The sequence below is a fragment of the Staurois parvus genome, unplaced genomic scaffold, assembly GCF_062004578.1.
Source record: "Staurois parvus isolate SC_StPar_1 unplaced genomic scaffold, SC_StPar_1.0 ptg000298l, whole genome shotgun sequence".
Lineage (NCBI taxonomy): Eukaryota > Metazoa > Chordata > Amphibia > Anura > Ranidae > Staurois > Staurois parvus.
Genome location: NW_028318094.1, coordinates 2,137,792 through 2,155,939, shown reverse-complemented (window position 1 = coordinate 2,155,939; position 18,148 = coordinate 2,137,792). Strand labels below are relative to the sequence as shown.

The 18,148-nt window shown below is 38.5% G+C and overlaps 1 protein-coding gene across 2 annotated transcripts in view; it reads left to right on the top strand.

The window, feature by feature from the left end:
• The window catches only part of GLRA1 (glycine receptor alpha 1), a 201,646-nt gene extending 184,029 nt beyond the window's left edge, over window positions 1–17,617 (top strand). The window contains exon 9 of one of the 2 annotated variants that reach the window (XM_089682807.1): window positions 6,079–17,617. In XM_089682807.1, the coding sequence (XP_089538933.1) occupies window positions 6,079–6,369 (291 nt within the window). In that variant the 3' untranslated portion in view covers window positions 6,370–17,617. Of the gene's footprint in view, window positions 1–6,054 lie in introns of both variants that reach the window. The other variant, XM_089682805.1, reaches the window with a different exon arrangement.
• Window positions 17,618–18,148: the final 531 nt, after the last annotated feature.

Sequence of the window (18,148 nt, the reverse complement as noted above, 5' to 3'; positions counted from 1 at the left end):
TTTGCACCTGCGTATTGTATAGCACCCTCGACAAGGCTTCTCCAGATATAGTTTGAATTTTAAAACAGATGCGGGCAAAAGTCATTTGGGCATCCACACAATTAAGAACTATACTGATTATCTGGGTAATATGTTAGGAAGATGTTTGGTTCATTAAAGTACATATAACATTCTGGTAGGTTAATTGGCCCTAGTATGTGGATGTATGAAAGTGAGTAACGGACCTTAGATTGTAAGCTTCTTGAGGGCAGGGACTGATGTGAATGTGCAATATATACTGTATGTAAAGTACTGCATAAAAATTGTTGGTGCTATAATATAAATTATAATTACGGTATATTTATAATATAAATGCCTGTATTAAATAAAACATTTATTTTTTTTTCCATTTTGGATAGACTAGGAGAGTGCTATAACTCGCGATCTATGTCCAATTGGAGAGATTTCCTTCAATTCCTGTCTCATAGTCATAACAAAAAGAAAATTCCTGGTTGTCAAGAGCCTTACTAGGTGTTCTCAATGGAAGATTTCTTGGAGACAACCTAAAATTTTGGATTTTCTTTTAGTTTCTCTCTTGGTGATTATTGTTACCAGGGCAAATACAGAGAGTAAATATCTCCCTATATAGGACACAGACAGCAATAAAGGTCTGACAGGTGATCAAATCACTCTCTACCCTACTAAACTGCCTTACAATATATCATTCACATTGACCTCTATCCCCATAGATAATATAAAAATTAGGCATACCTCAGTTAGGCCTTTTATCCTTTATTAAAACTGTCCTGCTGCTAACCAGTTTGTATTGTTGATATCCAGTTATTATTGTGCTATTGGTAAAAAATATACTAATAGTGAGTCACTTATACTTGAAATGTACTCCAACTAATATTATTAAATCAAAAATGCATGGATCAACAAACAATGAAATAGTCTCTTAATTACAAAATTCTGATTATGCTGAACAGCCATGTCCACAATAATCCTCCACATGTGTAATGCCCACCACCACAAAAAACACACTGCTCCTTACTGAATAGTTAGACCCCAGATTATAGGTGGTCTAACAGAGCATGATGCTGAACATACCTTGCTTGTAATTTCCTAGATGGAAAAGAGGTGTCACAGACTTCTGTATCTCTCTTCCTCCCTTCTTGTGATCCACTATGTACTCAGTCAAAAAGGATAATACTCCAGATAGTTTGATAAGGTACAAATGATTTATTAAATAAATAAAAAGCCACTTACAAACTTCAAAGACAAACGAGCATGTAAGTCATAAATGACGCTGGTGCTGGCTCCAGTCAGGCGTGGGTGAAGTCAGCACAATCTCCGCCCAGCCCTGACATACGTTCAGGGGCGGATTGACAACTCATGGGGCCCCCGGGCAATAGGAAATCATGGGGCCCCTGTGTTCTCTACCACACTCAAACCACACCCACAAAAGCATATGAAAGGTACCAGGGGCATCTCATGGGGCCCCCTACTGACCCCGGGCCCTTGGGCAGTGCCCGAGTGCCTAAATGGTCAGTCTGCCCCTGCATACGTTTCATCTTAATAGACGTTGTCAAGCGACCTGGCGCCTGGGATTTGTAGAGCCTTGCTTTATATTGTAAAGCGTTGCACAAATTGTTGGTGCTATATAAATCCTGTAATAATAATAATACATTTTGGCATGTTATCTCTGACTGTCCTGCTACTGGGAAGTAGTGATGGGCTTCATGTTCGAGTCATGTTCAAGCCTTACCCCCTCTTTCTCTCTCAACCCCCCCTCGTGATCTCTCTCACACTTATTGGGTAGGTGACACCATGTTTTACTGTACCGGGTGACACCAACCCTAGTATTGCCACTGTTCCTTCTACTGCTCCTCTCCTTCACCTCTTCCTCTTCCAATGTTATTAAGGCATGAGGAGAGGCTCTTGAAAGCCATGTGTGTTTATTCTACCCCACCACTGGCTGATCGCACAGGAGGAGGGATGTGGCTGAGAGTTTTTTTTCTTCTTACTCATCCTAGCCTCCTCCAATATGATTATGACATGAGGAAAGACCTTGGGGAGCTTTTTTTTTACCCCACCAGTGACTCATCATGCAGAAGGTAGTGAAGTGGCTGCAAATGTTGCTAATGCATTTTCCTCCTCCCTCTCTTCTGCTAATCCTGCCATAGCCCCATATACTGGGGGAGTGAGGACTCAACTGACTTAGCAGCCACTGCTATCTACAAAGCTCTGCAGAAGCTACAGTACCTTGCGCAAAAATGAAGACCTAGGCCTCAACACCACCTTGTCTCTATTCAAAACTTGAAAGGGTTGCTTGGAAGGTAAGGCCACCAACTTAGACACTCACCTCACAGGAGGAAAACTACCTTGTAAGTGAGCATAGAAACAGGAATGACTAATGTATTCCAACGGAGGTTTCTCAAGCACACAGAGAACTAGGTTCAGACCCCACGGAGTCACAAGGGAAGGAACAGGGGATGCTGAAAAACAAATGCTAATGCAGACCAAGGAGAGGATTCATCCCACAGAAAATCCCCTAGGGTAAAAGCCCCGAAACTCAAACCATGTGAAGCATGTCTGATAGGAAGCCAGGGTTATATGTGGAGAATATTGCTCTACTGAATCACACATGGTAAGGAAGTGTTGAAAAAAGCCCCTTTAACACAAAGTTTATGTATTTTTATTTTTGTTAACCCAGTTGCTGTATTCTAGCCTGATACTTCAACTGCTCACATACCAGCTGTTGAAAACAGTTCTCCACTTCATGACTTGGGCATGTCCACCCAGGACATTATTTACCGTTTTACATTTGTTATCATTTTTGTTTTATTCTTTACATTTTTTATTTAAGTTTTTTTCCTTGTAAGGCAATCCCTGCATTGGTCAAGCAAACACAGGCAGGCTGTAATTAAAACGCTTAGAAGCGATAATACCCATAGAATATTCAGTGCCAAAGATGTACCAATGGCTAGAGGTGACCCAATATGTGCTTAAACTTTTTGCCTGCCCTAATGCACTTTTAATGTTAGGGAGGACCTTCAGCATAGAAGGGGGACTTTTATGAAACAACTCAGACCTGGGCCACAGAGGACTACCAAACACCCACTGCAGATATTACTGATAAAATGAATACAACTATTTTTAAATCAATTCGAATAAGAAAAGACCAAATACTTTTTGGGTATATTGGTATATGGGGCAGGGTCTTAGCCTTTACCTGGGGTGAGGATATTCAGTGTTTTGGGTGCAAAGTATTTTTTAATTTTTTGCTTTTTTTTCAAAGGAGGCATTGAGGTGCTATAAAAATAGGCAGCTCTTGAATGAACTGTCAGCAACAACTGCCTGATGCGCTTGTCCTTGTTTGGGCACTTTGTATTTTGGGGTGATGATACTCTGCCCCTGTCTCCTACAATCACCTGTCTGTAAATAACCCTGTCATGTTCTTCAAAAACTAAATGCTACTGTGCTGATTCACATTGTCCAGGCATATTCCACTGCTATTATCATTTAAAAGCAAAGCTAAAAAAAGAAACATATATTTACCTCGGCCCTGGCTTTCAATGCCTCCAGGACATGTGGGTGACATCCGTGTTTCCCACTGCTGTCTCTTGAGCAGTCGACAGTCAAAATAATGCAGTCACACTACACCATAGTAGCACCCTCCTAAAGCCATCCATCATGTATGGGCAGGCTGTATATACCCAAATTGATTGATCAATCAACTTGGGTACAACAAACATGCCAGATTTTACATGCGATTATCAGTAGTGGCTATTATAGCCGCTAGCAGCAATCACTGTCTTCTCCCGGCGGGGGGGGGGGGGGGGGGGTATGGCTCCACTCCATCTCCCCACCAGGAGAATACAATGGCTCAAGGAGGATTCCACTGTCAACACTGTCTGTGGTTGCAGGAAAGGAATTTGCAGCATTTACGGCCTAATAACTATATGAATACGTATCCACCTATACATACAAATAAACAGCTAACACCCTGTAGCATACAAGTCTAACTTTCACCCTTGAAAGTATAATAATCTAAGTACAACCACAATATGCTCAAACCCTCCTGAAATACAAAAATCAATAATTGTGAAAAACCGTGAAAACATATAGTCTCCAAAAACAAAAATGATGCACTTGTGTCCAAAATTAAAGCCATTCCCAATAATGATTCCAATATGGAAAAATCCTGGTTAGCGAGCCCTCCAAATGGCTCAAACGGACAATGTGGACCAAATGGACTTAAAACCACGCCTTAAGACCACCAAGGGTATAATATATTTTCTCCAATGACCGCCTTCCCAGCCAGAGTAATAGGCTTTATGATGTCATCACAGCCTCAAAAAAGTTTTTCATAGATGTCATCTTGACTTTTAGCCAGAGTATTCCATAGTACTCATAGTACCCATGCTTCACCAATATACATGATATATGGAAAGGATATACTGTAATTCCATATAAAATGTTCAGAATATACTTTATTATTGCTCTTACATTAATAAAACTTCAAAAACGCCTATTTCCCATAACTCCAAACCTCTGTATTGTCCGAGCAGCTTCCAGGAGTTCACTTCCTGTTTTGGCTATCAGACAGGAAGTAAGGGGAAATCTTCCCAATGGTTACACAGATGGCAAAAACACCTGGCAGGAATTATAACCCTCCCTTACTCTAAAATGAAAAAAAAAAGTTTTGCCTTTAGTTCCACTTTGAGTTCAAAGGCTAGGTTGTGCATTTTGATATCTATTGTAATTCCTGCATTGTTTCACTCGGTCCAAACAGTAACAATGCAGGATTCTCCACAAGCCCATGGTAGCACAGAACCCAAACACCATCCCTTATTCTGGTGACAACTAATCCATTTTGGATTTCCTGTCATTTTCTCTATTGGAAACAGCCACAGGAACAAAAAGAGTGAGTGAATCTCCCCAGTGGGGACACAGACGAAAAAAACCTGACATGGGTTCTAACTCTTTTATACTCTAGCCAAAACAAAAAAAACATATTCTTGAGTATACATACACTTTCACATCATTTCACAAATTTATTTTATCCAAATTTATTTTGCCAAATTATATCTGGACCTGAATAAATCATTATACAATAAAATAGTACCAAGCTCTTCTACTGTAAAGCACCAAAACAGATGCTTGATCAACCATATCTATACTGTAGTTTGATCACTGTAATCAAGATAATCTGGAAAAGGAAGGGTTAATCATATCAGATTTAAACAGGGAAATATGATTTGGAAATTCATCCCCAGCATTAGATATGTAATCTGCTTTATGGCATTTGCTCTTTAATTCCTCAAGCTGCTGTCTTTACTATGGCAACACCGAACCTTTTTTCCAAATGTTACTAATAATTTCCACTTTGGAGACATGTGTATTAAAGGTTTTTGCAGGTAAATCAACAAAATTATTTAAAAGCTTTTGGATGTTTGCTATCAACAACAGGTGCAAATTGGTCCTTGGAAAATACTACACAAGCTCAGAAAAAATATTAAATGTGTGGATGTATATGTACAAATGTCCCTATCGTAACAGAGTGAAAGCATACCAAGACATAAATGGGTTGCAAATAACCTGTTTTTGTTATTCTGTCAAAGGGAATGCAAATTTGACTTTTTTTAACTAATGAAAACATGCCAATTATGGATTCCAAGAGATAAGAGAAAAGTTATAGACATAAAGATAAATTAATGTGGACAGGAATATCTAACAAGGGGGTTTGTCAGACCAATGCAGCACAATCGCCACTTTCCTGGAAAGAGTAGCATTCCTTAGCTGCTGGCTAGTGGCAAGGGGGCAGGCAGTATAAGCGGCATGGGGCATTCTTACATAGATATAACAAATAAGACATTGGAAACCTGTCATGTTGATGCACCCTGAAATGATGGGTGCTTTTTGTAGAGCCTAACTCAGTTTTAATTTTCCATATTATTCCAATTTTCATTTGTGTGGATTCCCAAATGACACAATTTCAGGAAGAATAGAGAAGTGAGGATGAGAGAGCCTGATGGAGAGGGTGCAATGATCTTGTCTTATTTTGAGTAGAGCCCTATGCTTAATCTTTTACAGGAGGATGATACCGGTGAAGGCCGCTTCAGCTTTGCTGCTTACGGAATGGGCCCTGCATGTCTCCAAGCCAAAGATGGGATCTCGGTAAAAGGAAACAACAACAACAACCCCACCAGTTCAGCACCCCCTGCTTCAAGATCTCCAGATGAGATGCGTAAGCTTTTTATCAGCCGGGCTAAAAAAATCGACAAGGTATCCAGGATCGGCTTTCCTTTGGTTTTTCTTATATTCAATACTTTCTACTGGATCATCTACAAGATTGTGCGTAGCGAGGATGTTCACAAGCAGTGAAGGTGAAACAGGCTGGGGGAGGGAAATGGACATAACAAAGTTGAGTATTTTGAAAAAAAAAAAAAACTTAAGTTTGGGATGGAAGTTGAAGATTGAAGAACAAACAAAGAGAAGGGATTGAAGAAATTTTATCAATGGAAATATTAAGGAGTGGAACTTTTACTGTGTTTAGCATATGTGTACCCCATCAATTTTGCTTCTATATGTCGGGGACACAAATGTCACCAATTTGTTTAGAAATCATAAAATGTCAAGGCAAACAAATTTTGCTAGAAGGACGGGTTACTATAAGCAGAGATAAATGAAAAATTAAACACATGGGATAAAATAAAAAAATTTTTTGAGGAAATGGAGACAAAAGGCATTGCCTTCAGAAACACACAAAAAATGATCTTCAAAAACAAAAAAAACTCTGTATTAAGTTTGTGCAATAGCAATGCAGAAATGCATGATTTTAAGAATGTGGCAATATATCTAAATATATCTAAGATGTGGGGGCTTTCAAATTCATGAAAGGGGGTTCGAAGATGTACATAGGCCTTAAGTATGGGAATGGAGTATGGGAATGGGATAGAGTTTGCTGGTCCAGAATGGATCCAGAATACTGCTGGTAAAATCCAGAGAAGTGCCAGGGATTAAAATATGTAAAATATGCAACATATAGTCATGCCTAAATATATTCTAAGATGCACACTAAATAATAGTATTTTAAAGTTTTAATTTGCTTACAGCTTACAAACTGGGCTCCGTGAGCCGAGGTTTATGGAGATGAATAGATTTACAGAAGTTGTGGGATTTATTTTAGAATCCTGATATTTATGAAAATGAAGTCCAGACTATGGTGGTTCTAAATTTTATATGTTAGAAATTGCAATAAAGTAGTGACTAGCTCTTATGAATTACAGTACTTGTCCTAAAATGTTAGCGTTATCAAAATTTCTAAGTTCGTGGAGTTTTCCTTTAAAGAAAAATCCATCCTTGCAAAAGGTAGAGATGGATAACTAGAAGTAGTTAGTCATATTCAACTGGATTTGTTCTGTAATATTGAAGAAATTTTGCTGCTTATTCCAGAAGTTTCTTCTGTTCTAATGAGTGTCAGGAACATACCCCGACAGGTATTTCAGCCACTAAGATCCAAGTCACCATGGAATGCATTATAGCAGATGGTGATTGTCCAAGAACATGATGGGATAGCTAAAAGTTTGTTTTAATTCCAAATCCAAATACATAGTGTCATGGGACAGGTGTTAGAATGTGGCTAAAAGTGTGAATTGTTGCCAAATCGCCTTGATAGAGATGTTAGAATGTTATTATATGTGGGTGACCTACAGAGTTGAAGGCCCCCTCCTCTGTTTATTATGGCTGCTACTTTTTGATGTAGATGGCCTCTTTCTCCTCTCTTACAAACCAGTTGTCCTCTCTATACAAAATGTACACCTCAGTGTTCTATAATGAATTACCCTTTTCCTTGAGTTATCTACCCTCCTATGTTGGGCCATCCATTTGACAACAGTTCACACCTTCAGCCATGTAACTAAAATTATTAACACCTGTCCCAGAATTAACACCATGGTATTGGATTATATCATTAGAACAGGGTGGATACACAAAACTTTCACACTTGCCAATATTGTATTTAAATAATCAATATCTGCCTTGACACACTCCATGGTGATTTGAATGAGATGACAGAGTTTCTAGTGTGGCTATAAATGCTGAGGTATGTTCCTGACATTTAGCAGTACTATAGAAGCTGCTGGGATAAGCAAAGAAACATCTTCAACATTGCAGACCAAATCAAATTAAATGTAACTAACCACTACTAGCCATACCATGACCTGAATAATTGAGCACCATCACCAACATATGGAGAGGCGTAGATATTAAAATATGGAAACCCTAGTACTGAAAATGGAAAGATCTGCACTCGCTGCTGTAGTCAGAAGCAGTAGGTAACAATTTTTTATACTTCCTGCTTAAAACACAAAAAGCAATTGAGATTGTGCTGTGCTTATTGATGCAATTCACTCCAGATCCAAGCATTATACCTGATAAAAATATTGTGAGTTATTTTGATGGATGATAATAGTGGTGAGTGTGAATCTTTTCAATTTCTTACTGTGGATGAACTTTGTTAGGCTGACTACATCTGAGCACCAGAAGATCCATTATCTGGGTGTTTTGCAGCTCCTATTGCAATATTGAGATTGCTTGACAGGTGTGCAACTGACAACTGAATGTTTGGAGTTAAATTCTAGAATAAATAATGAGTCAACCTTTTGGCTATTGCAAAATGCTTTGGGCAGCTTTGTTAAAGGATAAATTCACCTTTCATAACATGTTACACCCATATTCAGGGTGTAACATGTTATGATCAGACCGGCCCTCGCTCCCCCACTTGACAGATAGAGGGGGATCTCCCCCCTCACTAGCTGTCAAATAAAAAAAAAACGTGGCCATGTGGGGCTCCGCTAGCATGGCTGCGTCACTCTTTCACTGTGTTCTGTAAATGAGAAACTACAGGTCCCATCAGCCTTAGTGGCTGTCAGCTTCTAGTTATCAATTAACTACCACGGCGCTGTAGAGCGCCATGGTAGTTCATTGAGTTTTCCTGTCAGTATTTCTGCTTACCCGTACATTCTGTATGGGCAAGCAGATATACTGACTGATCTGCAGGAGACCTGCATGGCACCAGCGATCTGATGATCGCTGGTGCAATGGTTTACAGGCTCTTGCAACAAAATATAATAAATGCACATTTTTTTACCTGTAAAATAGTGCATTTATTTTTTTTTATAAAGGTGAACTTTAGAGCAACCTTCAACTCCAGTCTGGTAAGGTAAACACTACTTGCAGTTTGTTAAGTGTGCTGAAGCCTACTAGCTGCTTGTTTAGAATGGCAGCCAACACTTCCATTAAGGCTCCATGCACACGGGGCATTTTAATAACGCTGGTAACATTAGCTGTGTAAAGTCAAGTAAAAAATTTTAGTTTTTCAGCACTTTTGTGTTAGCATTTAGGCTCGTTTTTTAGCATTTTTTTTGCTCAAAAAAAAGTCCAAAAACTCAGGTTTGCCGCTATTTACTGAGTTGTGCCATGTTTTTCAGCGTTAGAGTGTTTTTACAGCTAAAAAACTCCTCTAGAAACCCACTAGTTCTGTTTTTTTTTTCCAGCCAATAAACACCCCTGCCAAAAAACGTTGATTACAGTCTATGTGTGCATGGACACATAGGATAACATGCTGGGGAGTTTAAAAAAAACATCAAAAGCCAAAAACAGCAGCTGTAAAAATGTCCAGTGTGCACGAAGACTAAGATCTGTGTTTAACCTCCCAAAACTGGAGCTTATGTATGCCGAAGGGTCCATTTTTACACTTTAGCAAATCATTGTGGTGCAGTAATGCAGGAACATTATCTCAATGAATGACACTGCAAAGCACCACATAGAGTAGCTGCTTAGCAGAACACTGCAGAAATGGACAGTAACACTGGATTAGTATATGTTGCCGCTACACACAAGTATGAATGGGTCCCTAAAAGCTTTAACAAAGCTTTCCAAACATTCAAAAATACTTTATAAAAGCTTGCTGTGTATATTTCTTTTCACTGTAGCCCATATGAACAACGCCCAATAATATGTATCCTGAGTGCTATCAGAGACCAGAAGGTGATCTAATTGGCTGATAATTACCTAAAACTCTTAATTTAGTTATGGTTGGACTGTTTTTTTTTTCTTTAACCTTTTTAATAGAATGGTCTAAGAAAATTATTTGATAACAATTAACAATGTTCCATTTGCAGTGTACAGTAATTTAAGAGCTGGTGTGTCAGTTAAGATAAAATAGAGATCGCCAAAAGAGCTTTATTGTTCATAGTTTAGGTGTACAGATTTTTGCAGTCTTCCAGATCTAGACAATATCTTTATGTGTCTCTGTATTATGAGGATATTGAGATGGTTTTATATTTGAAGCTGTCAAGAATAGAGGGTAGGTATGGTGATGATATTCCTAATCCTTGTACTTCAGTATTTTGAACAGTTGCTTTGATTTCCTGGAGAGATGTCCAAAAATGTTATCCTATCCAACAGTTGAGAGACTTTTGCTTTCAACAACAATAGATTAACTGTTTCAGGATCATCTCATGCACTTGATCAAATTAGTTTAAAGAATTTTATCTGAAAAATTTCCACTTAAAACCAGATTTTGTTTCTTTAGACACAAAGATCTTTATAGGTTCTTCCTTTTGTTTTTTTTGCTATTTGGTAAAAAAAAAAAAAAAAAAAAGATTGAGGGGTCGCCCATATGTGGGAGCAGTAGGGAGATGATGATAAAAAGTGTTCAAATAATATTATTGGGTGAAAAAAATAGGTGTGAAGTTGGTTTGACAGATTCTTTATGTGCCAGTAGTGCACCTTCTGTGGATAAGCAGAAAAAATAGTGAATGGCTGCTGACAGTATGCATCATAAACAAAGTACAAACAAATATTAATCAAAATTGCTAGTACGTAACTGTATAAAAAGTGTACAAAAAAGAACTCCCTATTATATAATGAGAATCCTTTCTTTTTTGTGCTTTGTCTAATAGTAATTGGTACATATCTATTTATAATATATGAAGAATGAGTGGGAATTTGTCCTCAGCAAATTATTTAGGGTAGTGTTTATAGGAAAGCTTATAGCATGCTTGGCATCTATTAAATTAAAGAAATTAAAGAAATGTATAAGTGAGCGCATACACGTAGGATATTAAATAATAAATAATTCTACCAGGTAGCCGCTAGCACTAAAGGGTATAGGTAACAATCCCAGTTAATGTATTCACAAATCTGAAAAAGTGCAGCACTTTCACAAATATGTAATTGGCAATATATATATAGAAAGTGCACAGTATGTATAAAGTGCTATTCGTGCAAACTGTGAAATGTGAAAACAATAAAGGTCCATAATCTCCATATGATTTCAATAAATAAATGATAAATTCAGGTTAAAATTGTTAATAATACGTGCACAGTATGATATTAAAGTGCTATTTGGGCAATCTGTGCAAAATGTGAAGATAAAAAGTCCATGATATTCATATGCTTTCAAAGGGTATAAATAAACGGGAAATTCAACAGGAATCTTTCTTCAAATGATAAAATCCTGTGCCAAAAGTGCAATGGTGCATTTGTCTTTAAAAATCATCCACTACTTTTTATGGGTGTGCACTCACCAGAACTTTGATGTATACAGGCATTGGTTACAATCTGTCACATCTGGATGCAGGGGTAGTAGGACAGCTTAAGGGTTAATCCAGCATCCTCACAGTACTGGTGGTGCGTGCCTCCTTAAATCTGGGAAAGATTGCTCAACCACAGGAGCCAAAGGATTCTCATATAGTGTAGTATTTATTATATAAAGGTAAGTATACATATATAAAAGTAATCCACGTGGAAAGTAAATAGGTACCGAAATGACCACCTCTTTTTGCCCAGGAGACGACGGCATGACGTCAGCAATGTGGCTCCTCCCAACGCGTTTCGTGCGATAGCACATCCTCAGGGGTACATTCATATGTTATGTTAAACCCATAACAGTAAAATCAGTCTGTATATGCAGTAAAGCATGCTTTGCTTGATACACTCACTGTGGAACCTATGGGGTTAATCCTCTGCATTGTGTAAAAATGCTGTTTGATCCTCCCCTTCTTCCAGTGTCCCCCTCTTATCTCCTGATAAGACATAGCATGTGGGGACACTCTGCACATGCTCAATTTGGTGTTTATTGCTAGAGAGGTTTTTCCTTTCTTGGGAGCATGCATGTGATCAGCACAGGGCCAATCAACACTGTCCAGACAGAGGTCAGAGGTTCTGTATCCTCCTGGTGCAGAAAGAAAACGCCTCCTAAAAAGCTTTAACCAGTGCTCTGTTGAACACTGATAGAAGTCATGAGACTGCTCTAATTGCTTATGAGAAAGGTATTTAGCAGTTTATATTTACTAAACTAATTGCATTTCCATGTTCTGTGTACTGTGGGAGACCAGATATAGTGAATTCAGGGTCCGGGGTTTAGTAACACTTTAAGGTGAATAACTTTACACCAAGTTTCTTACGTGGATTATTCATGCATTTCTACTAAGTGATCATAGTACATTCAGTTCAATTCAGTTAATCCTTCCTCATAGCTGAGCTCCTTCATGTCCATTATAGATGTAGCTACCCTTCTCTGCACAGCTCAACACCTTTTTTTTTTAACTGGTCTCTATTAATATGTTTTATTGTTGTTCTCTTTTAATTTATCAAGAAATCACTAAGCCACAATAAAAACAGAACAATATTTCATTTATAGAGGCAGTATCCACTGCTCTCTAGCTTGGTAACTAGGACTATATTTTATATGGCCATTCTGCCATCTAGTGTCAGCCACATGTACTACATTCAATTAGTCTGCTTGTTTGTCTCTTTTAATGAATTACTTTCATTTTTTAATCAAATTAAAATCCACACTGCTGATGGATTGGCTAATGTATTCCTAAAATCAACTGGATTGTTGCCTAAGTTTTTATAGCTATATCTTGAGTTTATTTTAATTCTCATTAACAATTTTTGATTACAAAAATACCTTTTGTTAATACTTGTTTTGTATACAATTCAAAAATAGCAGGTATTACTGCTGATTACCATGAGCAGAAGCATTACCCTGCTGATGCAAGCCTGTATAGTTTTTAACATTGGGCAGGTACATCCATCCTATAGGATTGGCAAGAAAATGGCCCTAAAATTGGCAAAACATGTTGTTTCAGTTATACGGCTGCAGTAAGGAGAGCACTGCTGTTAAAATGCATAGTATTCTGGGCTCATTTTAAAGCCAAAGACCATAAACCAAAGCTGAATTGTTAAAAACTGATTGGCTGGTTGGGTTACTGCACAGGACTGCTCTATGTACCACAGCTGTCTACTTTATATTAGTAATCTGTTTTTTATTATTATTATTATTATATTGCACCAGATACATTTATTTTTATCCATTTCATATTATTACATCTCTTATTTTCTTATTTAAAATATCAGAAACCATCTCATCTACTCCCCTCTAACGTGTCCAAAGTGTTTTTATGCATTATCCATTCCCATTGCTGTTGAACACCCTAAAGGAGAATTCCAGGTATATATATTTTTACATAGTTACATTTGTCCAGGTTGGGCCAATGCAACTATGCATATACTATGCCTATGGGATCCCTATATAAGCTGGAAAGAAGGTGAAGAGGCGGGGTGGTGGAATCACGTTCTCCACCTCATCCAATCAGAGAATACTTTGCATTCATTCAGAAAATGCAAAGCAATCCCTGAATGGCACCCTGCCCATAGGCCAACCTTCTGTATTTACAATGCAGCAGGATAGCCAATCGGCACGGGACCTGGAAGCTACTGGAGTAATTTCAATGTCTACTACATGATTTCTGGCTTCCAACGGCATTGCACAGGTATGGTATATGCATACTTACATTGGTCCAAGCCGGACCAATGCAACTATGTAAAAACATCCATACCTGGAAATCTTTTTTAAAGGGTTAGTATATCCAAAACTGCTTGCTGTTGATGTATACATGGACCTCCTAAATCTCTCAAAACATCTTCTCACTGAATTCCCTAGTTTTTTCTTAACCTGTCATGTAGCCCCACTTCTCCTGCTACTTTCCCTATGATATAGAATGAAAGAAAAGGGAGAGAGGAATCTCCACATGTGGGTGCAAATAGTCAGAAATGGAGATAGAAGCCAAGGTTGAGTTGCCTACTAAAGGCCAAACCCCAATACTTAGACCAGGCATTCTTCATCTGAGTTAGTAACTTTCCAAGGAAAGGGGCAGAGACTTGAAACCTGGTCCTACCTGTTTTTATTGCAGACCTGAGATATCAGCTTAGTGTGGTCCAACCATGTTCCATTTTTCCTTATTTGTGTAACTCCTTGGCCATCTTAAAGCTGAACTCTGGGATAAGTAAATATTTACAGGAGGCATTTGTATTCTTACTTGAACCTTGAGGTGCTTTGTGTATTTTTTCAGATTCTGTGCAGTGTCAAACTTTTTCTCAGTGCAGGAGCTTCCTGTATTAAAAATCAATCACTGCTGCTCTCTCCTTGTACAGGGTGATTGGTCTTGTATCCAGCTCCTCCTGTAGTGTCCTGCAGCCAGTAGTGGGAGGACTTGCTGGGTCTCTTCCACAGTTCTGCTCTCTGCCCAGCCTAAGTGCAGCCCAGTGATGTTGTCACTGCTACTTTTATGAGGTATTAACAAAATTTGCAAAAAGGTACTTGGGTTGATGGGTTCATTTACTAAAATGGAGAGTGCAAAATCTGGTGCAGCTGTGCATGGTAGCCAGTTAGCTTCTAACATCAGCTTGTTCAATTAAGCTTCGACAAAAAAAACTGGAAGCTGCAGAGCTGCACCAGATTATGTACACTTCAGTTTTAGTAAATCAACCCCAAAATGTATTTATATTTTTTGTGGCTATTAAGGAATACACTCACCAGCCACTTTATTAGGTACACCTTGCTAGTGCCAAGAAAATATGCTGCACACCATTATACCACCACCAGCCGCCTGAACCATTAATACAAGGCAGGATGGATCCATGCTTTCATCTTGTTTACACCAAATTCTAACCCTACCATATGAATGTTGCAGCAACCAGTCTGCCCATTCTCCTCTGACATCAACAAGGCATTTTCGTCCACACAACTGCTGCTCACTGGATACTTTCTTTTTTTTGGACCATTCTCTGTAAAACCCTAGAGATGGTTGTGTGTGAAAATCCCCGTAGATCAGCAGTTTTTGAAATTCTCAGACCAGCTAGTCTGGCACCAACAACCATGCCATGTTTAAAGTCACTTAAATCCACTCTCTTCCACATTCTAATGCTCAGTTTGAATATCAGCAAGTCATCTTCACCACGTTTAGATACCTAAATTCATTGAGTTGCTGCCATGTGATTGGCTGATTAGCAATTTGTGTTACCAAGCAATTTAACAGGTGTACCTAAGAAAGTGGCCAATGAGTGTATGTTTTAGTGAATGGTTTGTACCTGGAATTCAGCCCTAAATGGTATTTACTGGCAGAATTGATAAATGAATTGTGACTGCACTTATATCACTTTTACCTATTTATAAGCACTCTTTAATATCTTGCATGTGTGCTTTCCTCACTTTGTGTCTTTAATCATGGAATTTATGTAATGTATGCTTTTGCAGCTAAAGATTTCTTTCTTACTATGGTGTCCTTTTATGACACAGAGAATAGCTGTGATTCAGAGGATCACAGCTATTCTCTGGTCATTCACAGTTTATAACACTCAGGAGAACATGTTCAGCCCTTCCCTGGCGATCTGTGTTCTCCCTCCAGATTCTCCAGCCCAGAGCTGGAGAATCGGAGGGACCGCAAACTAAGCAGAGATAATTTACCTCTGTTTAGTAAACTGATCTTTTACTGTAATCTCACGAGATTATAGTAAAAGCAGCCGTTTTCCAGCGTTTGTAGACCGTTCTCCAGCGTTTGTAGACCGTTCTCCCTTCGTTTGGAGAACTGATCTACATATGCTTCATAAACGGCATTCACAGGAGAACTGTGTTCTCCGAGAATGCCGGAGAACTGAGCAGCGATCTATTACTGCTGGTTCATAAACGGACACCTATATTCAGATTGTGGCTATTCTTAGCCTTTGACACCATGTGAACTGAGTGAGATTTTCATACATTTGCAAGCATATACAATATGTAAATAGATGAAAACAATGGTTGCATTCAACAGGCACTTGCAAAAGTTGCAAAAGCAAGCTGTTGTTTAATTGTTGGTGTCAAGAACAAATTGGTGTCTAAATTCTGCAAAGACATTAACAAAAAAGTGTAATATGAGGGAATAGGAATAGAAGCATAAGAGAGAGAACGCTGCTGGAGGGCTTAGTTTCAAGGTAAGTCTTCCATAATGTACTAGTATGTGATTCATACTAGCACATTATGATATTACCTTGCAGGCAGACTAAACTTTGTTTTTCAAAATAACTTTCGCTTTAATCAGAGCTGATATAAGAAGCAGCAATGAACAAAGAACCCAGGGACCCAGGCCACTCATATGAAGGTGCTAGTGTGCATCTAAAGAGAAGTCAGTGCCAGGCAATGATAGTGCTGTGCCCATCTGTGTGCAAGTTGCCAGTTCAAAAGGAGGAGGATGGGAAATGTCTACAATAGTGGACTCCAGCAGCCACTTTGTGGGGGTCTGAGTCCTGATTTAGGGCCAGTTCACAATAGAAAAGCATGTGTGATTCCTGTGTGTTCCCTTGCAGTGCAATGTTGCAGCCCAAACTTTGGTACCATACGATCTGGTGCCAAAAAATGCACTGAGTTTGTGTTCAGAATTTGAGGTGCCGCTAATGTATTGGCACCTGCAGCAGATCACAAAAGCAGTTTTCTTTTGAATACAGTGAGGGAAACACAAATGGAACACACCTTTCCAGCACCTCATTCTGGTGTGAACTGATTCTTAAAGGATAAGTTCACCTTTAGTAACATCTTACATGTTACACCCATATTCAAGGAGTAACAAGTAACATGTTACTAAAGCACTTGCCTGTTCCCCGACCCGATTCCCCATTGTGACAGCGGGCAGGGAATCCCATCCCTGCACCCGCAGTCGCAATTCAAAAACAGCACGGCTGTTCGAGGCTCTGCCCACATAGATGCATCATTCAGTTCTGTAAAGGAATTAACTACAAGTACCGTCTTGCCACAGCAGACAGCTTGTAGTTCTCAATGAACTGCGAGAGTGCTGATGTTGGGCGCTGGTAATGTACTCTCGTAATGTATTGATCTTCCTGGACTTCAGTAACTATCTGTCAGTACAGCTATTTGGCCTTACTTCCCATACAAGCAGACTGCAGTAGCCTGGTATTGCACCCGTGATCGTGATCCTAAGAAAAAATTAATAAATGCACATTTTTTTTACCTGCATTTATTAGTTGTTGTTCTTTTTTTTAAGTGAACCTATCCTTTAATATAGAACTTCATAGGATTTAGTAACCATCGCAAGGTAAGCAGATATACTGTATCCTAAAGGGGCAATCCTAGAAAAAAACCTGAAGATGTAGGTAAAGTGTATCATCTAATGGGATGCAGGGGAGTTAGAAAGCAGATAAAAGTCCTTTTGCTGTGCTCTCTTTGCATGATCCTTTTCAGGTTTTTTTTAAATAGTACATATATATATATATATGTATATATATATATATACACATATACATATATACACATATACACACATACATATATACACATTCATACACACACATATACACATACATATATACACATACATACATATATATATATACACATACACACACACACACACACACACATATATACATATATACATACACACACACACACACACACACACACATATACATATATACATACACACACACACACACACACACACACACACATATACATACACACACACATATACACATATATACATACACACACACATACATATATATATATATATATACACACACATACACATAAAAATACACATACACACACATATATACACACATACATACACGCTTACCGTTACATGGTATAATTATCCATATCAATGGAACAATGGCCTTTTCAGCCTCTCTTTCCTGTCGTCTAGGTCTCTTTCATGACATTCTAATATCTAATTAAGACACAAATCTCCTTAAAATGCTATCAGGGTCACACAGTTGCTTTCAGTCCTTTATTAAAATGACCATGCTGGCT